This window comes from Galeopterus variegatus, unplaced genomic scaffold, assembly GCF_000696425.1.
Source record: "Galeopterus variegatus unplaced genomic scaffold, G_variegatus-3.0.2 Scaffold1427, whole genome shotgun sequence".
Classification (NCBI taxonomy): domain Eukaryota; kingdom Metazoa; phylum Chordata; class Mammalia; order Dermoptera; family Cynocephalidae; genus Galeopterus; species Galeopterus variegatus.
Genome location: NW_007727538.1, coordinates 237,524 through 242,283, shown reverse-complemented (window position 1 = coordinate 242,283; position 4,760 = coordinate 237,524). Strand labels below are relative to the sequence as shown.

Here is a 4,760-nt window from a genome sequence, read left to right as displayed (position 1 = left end):
TCTTTCTCTATCAGCAGACTTGTCAATTTAACTTAACCATGTTCAGGACCTTCTAATCAGTGGGGATTACTTGGAGTGGAGGACTGAGGGACCCTCCTTAGGCAAACATTACCTAACACTCTTTAAGCAAATAGAACCTGTGGTATAAAACCAAGGGCTCAGACAGACTCTCATCTCTGGCTTGTGGTCTCCTTTGGAGCAGAGAGGAGGTAACGACCACCATGGAGCACCAGGTGATCTGCACCCTGCTCACGGTCTTCACGCTGGTGCTCAGCACGCTGGCCGAAGACCAGACAGGTAAGGCAGCCTTCTTCCCACTTCCTGTTAGGGTGCAGCCAGGTAGAGGTTACCCTCTACTGGGAGCCTTTGGTATACAATATAGTCATCCCTCAGTATGCACGGGGATTGGTTCCAGGACCTCCTGAGGTTACCAAAACCTGCAGATGCTCAAGTCCCTGATATAAAACGGTGTGGCATTTGCATATAACCTATGCACATCCTCCTGTAGACATTAAACCATCTCTAGATCACTTATAATACCTAATATAATGCAAATGCTGTGTAAGCAGTTGTTATACCACACTGTTTAGGGAATAATGTCAAGAAGAAAAGTCTGTGCATGTTCAGTACAGATGCAACTTTTTTTCTGAATATTTTTGATTGGTGCTTGGTTGGATCCATGGATGTGGAAGCTTCGGATACAGAGGGCCAACTGCACTTTAGAGCACCTGTTTTGTGCCAGGGACTGTCTGGGCCCTTAAAAGTGTAGCCCATTTTACACAAAAGGCAAAAGCAGATGGATCAGGGTGGAAAAGCCCTTGAAGACCTTGAGAACTGCCATGAGAAAGCAGCGGTCGGTCACTGTCTTACGGTATCGACACTAGAATGTTATGTTGCTCTTAAGTGTCATAGTTCAAAGAGGAATTTTTGATGTAGGGTGTAAGAGTAGCATTTCCAAATGTCCAAGCCCCTGAGCCCCATGGGCCCTAGTGGGCTCTCTTGGACTCCCCTGGGCTGCCCTGGGTACTCCTAGGTTCTCCGGGGCCCCTTTGACTCTCCTCGGTCCTCCTAGACCCTCCTGCCCCCGCCCCCCGGCTCCCCTGGGCTATGTGCTCCAGTTGAGACAAAACCTACTCTCCCACTGGTGCGCGTCCATCAGCACCTATCCCCTGTGTCACCCAAATGGCTTGGCTGGCCCAGGTCCTTCTAAAGAATCGAGGAGGGAGGGCAGTGTTGCATCCTTTGAACCTGTGTCCATCTCCACTCCTCTGTCTGCCAAATGGGAACAGAAACCTGCCTGAGAGCACTGTCAAGAAAACAAAGTGCGACAGTGTTTGTGAAATGTACTTTGCCAGCTACAAAGTGCTACATAAATGTTATTATTGTTGGACAGTCTTAAGGTGGGGGGATAGAATAATTAGAATAATGGCTTTCCTAAGGTTTTCAAATCAAGCATTTGCAGAGGTTTGAGAAGGGAGCTAAGAGGTGGTTTCCATACACCTGTGGGCTCCTTCCACCTGCCTCGCGGTGAGCGCGGGGTGAGGTGACGGGTAGGGGAAGCAGGTTTGAACAGCAGGAAGGCGGAAGGCCTCTGGGAATAGCTTATCCACACCTGTGGCAGGGGGCAGAGGGCTGTGAAACCTGAGAGAGGAAATGGCTTTGGTGTGGAGGATGAAAGGGGTGGTCCCCCCCACAGCCCCTCCCCAGGCCCGGCTGCTTCTTCCTTTCCCCACTCCAGTCCTTGGCCCTGCCCACTGTGCTGTCGAGCTCAAGGCGGTAGTGGCAGCCTGCCCCACCTCTCCCTCTCTCCCTTCCCCCACGTTCCAGGACCCTGGCCCTCTAGTTCAAAGCTCAGTGCTTCTTTTGGGGTTTCACAGGGTCAATGATCCTGTTAAGACAGAAAGTTGGAGAACTGTGGTTACACATGTATCCCATGAATGGGACCATTTCCATTTACTTCCATTATGTGACAGTCAGTGGGTGGGCAGGACGGGCCCACAGTGCACAGAAATCCTACTTATGAACACCAGCCAGGAGGGAGAGGGTTACCCAGGAACCTGCCCCTCACCATGGAGTGCCGACTCTCCCTGTTGTGGGGAGGGAGAGGAGACAAGAGCTCTGGCACCCAGCTTTTACACACGCCAGCCCTCAGGACCCCCGTGACAGTCCTGTGGGTGGGCAATGACAACCTCCTCTTCATGGTGGAAGCCAGACCCTGGGAAGTTGAGGTCCCCCAGAGGCCTCCCAGCCAGTGGAGATGGATCCAGACTTTTCTTGCAAAGCCAGCAAATCTTTCTTCAAAGAAAGCTGGAAGCAATCTCCAGAAATAAGAGTCCTCCTGGACTCCCCGTGGGGACGTCCTCATGAGTACTTTGGAGTCACTATGGCCCAACTGTGCTCCTCCCCTCCTATGCCCAAGACAGAGACAGGGACAGGGAAGGCATTCTAGTCTCTTCTATTATCTGCCGCAGCCTGTCTGCCACCAGATCCTAATGGGTGTGCCTCTTAGACCTCGAGTTCAGACCCTGAAGAGCTGTCATCTGGATCACGTGATTCTGCAAGCTGGACCCTGTCTCCTCCATGTGTCTCCCCATGACAGATTTTCATCACTGCCCTGTTTCAAGCTGCTTAGTGGCTCCCTTTGCTTTCAGGCTGAGTCCATCCACCCTGGCCCTCAGTCTGGCTCTTCCCAGACCACCCCAGCCCACCCTCCCCACCTCACCTGCAAATGGGCTTACACCTCCCTGAGCACACCTTGGTCTCTCTTCACAGCCTGAGTGTGCTGCTCCATCTGCTTGGAACACCCACTGCCTTTCCCTCACCTGGTGAGCCTCCTCCAGTGATCCCTCCTGCTTTGTTCAGCCTGTCATTGGCCCCTCCTGGGGTTGTCCTCAGCACACAGGGGTGACCGCACTGTGCTGTCTTGTACGTGTTCCTGGCTTTCTCCTCCATTAGACTGTTAGCCTCTTAACAACAGCTTCTCTGTTCTTAATTTCTGGGTTCTCCCACCTGGCACATGCCTGGCTTTTGCTGTGCCAACTCCTGTTTTCAGCACACACAAAGGATGCTCAATACATATTTACTTACCAAGTGAATACAGTTTAATCACCATTTGTTGAAATTAATGAGTGAATGAGGAAGTTACCTGGGTAGGTGCCCCTTGCACGTTCCACGAGTGTAACTGCTTCCGCGTGAGGACATGTGGCCGTGTCCCTGTGGGCACCTCTGCAGCAGCCTCACCTGGAGGCAGTTCTGATTTCGTGGGAGAAGGAAGCTGGACGTGAGTGCTGTCAGTGACACCGAGGGTGCGGCCCCAACCTACCTCTGCTTCTTGCCCCTTCACTTTTAGAGTTGTGTGACGTATCCCCCAGGGAAAGAGTCAACTGCGGCTACCCTGGTGTCACGGCCTCGGACTGTGAAAAGAAAGGCTGCTGTTTTGACGACACTGTCTCTGGGTACCCGTGGTGCTTCTATACCACCAAAAGCACTTCAGAAGGTACGCCTGGTTCACATCCCTGCAGGGTCTGAAGATTTAGAATTAGCGAGAAACCCCAGCAGGGTTGCAGGGGCCCTGGCAGGCATCTCCAGCTGTGCTTTTACCCAGAATAATGGCCACAGGTGACCGTGGAGTGGTGCAGCCAAAGTCAGGCCGAGCTCACATCCAGCGGGCAGAAAGACAGGGCGAGAGACCTGCTGTGTTCCTGGCTTCTTGTCACACCTCTGACCGAGCCTGCGAGGAGCGTCCCCCGCAGCGCTCTCTGACTCACCTGGGGCAGAAGTGCAGGGAATGATGGTTAAGCTGGGAAGATGGTTTGTGTTTTCTAAAGGATTTTGCTGTTGGTGATTTTAAGTAAAAATTCTCTGGAATTGTTTAAAAGTGAAAGAAAGTAATCGTTCTAATGCCTCTCTTCTCGTCCCCCCGTCCTGTCCCCCACTTTAGAGGAGTGCCTGCTTTAGAAGATCTCCCCTTGGGGATCTGCTGGCGTCGTGACTTGGCGTTGTCCCCGCACAGTGGCCCTGGAACCCAGCCAACTCGACACCCTCCCGTGTCTGTGCCCCGGCTCACAGCATAGGTGGACTGCCCTGACTTTTAGCTCTCACAATTGGCCTAAAATTAAAAGAGATGAACGTCACTGTGCGCTTCTCATTCTTCTAAAAGTGTAAACTATTTTCCTTTCTTCGGAAGCGAAGTGCCGTATTTCCACCTCTGGTTTCTCTCCGTGGATGACACATTAGCTGGTACCGTGCGAGGTGCACGCGAGCAGGTGGGCAAGAGAGTGGGGCAGCGTGCTGCGCAGGCGCGGTCGGTGTCTGCGCACCAGGGCGCTGGATTTCGGGCTCACTCTGGAGACAGCAAAGTCCTCAAGAAGCAAGTGTAGGCCACACCCTGTCAAGTCACAAAAGCAGGCACCAACCTAGCATTCTTTAAATATTCATTGTGGATGTCTCAGCTACCAAGAAATAAAAATTACCTTCAATTCCTCTACTTCCCCAAATGGAAACTGGCTTAGGAGATGACACCCACAGCAACATGTCTTAAAGTGTTAATAATAAAAATGGCAGAGGATCACGAGCTGACACCCCCCGGGCCCCCCCCCCCCCCAACCTGCCACCTGAGATCTGAATGAACTGGAAAACAGAACCAAAGGGATGGGATACAGAAGCCAAATCAACCTCATTACCACTGGCCCCCACAGCGCCTTAGCAAGGATCGCCCGCTCCAGGCAGCTCAGCTGAGCAAGCCAGCTGCGACCCCCACC

At 52.6% G+C, this 4,760-nt stretch overlaps 1 protein-coding gene across 1 annotated transcript; it reads left to right on the top strand.

The window, feature by feature from the left end:
- Positions 1 to 221: 221 nt before the first annotated feature.
- TFF1 (trefoil factor 1) lies at positions 222 to 4,379 on the top strand. The gene is made up of 3 exons (XM_008576914.1): positions 222 to 297; positions 3,350 to 3,496; positions 4,237 to 4,379. Exons 1-3 carry the CDS (start codon positions 222 to 224, stop codon positions 4,377 to 4,379), a joined length of 366 nt encoding a protein of 121 aa, XP_008575136.1.
- The last annotated feature ends 381 nt before the right edge of the window (positions 4,380 to 4,760 follow it).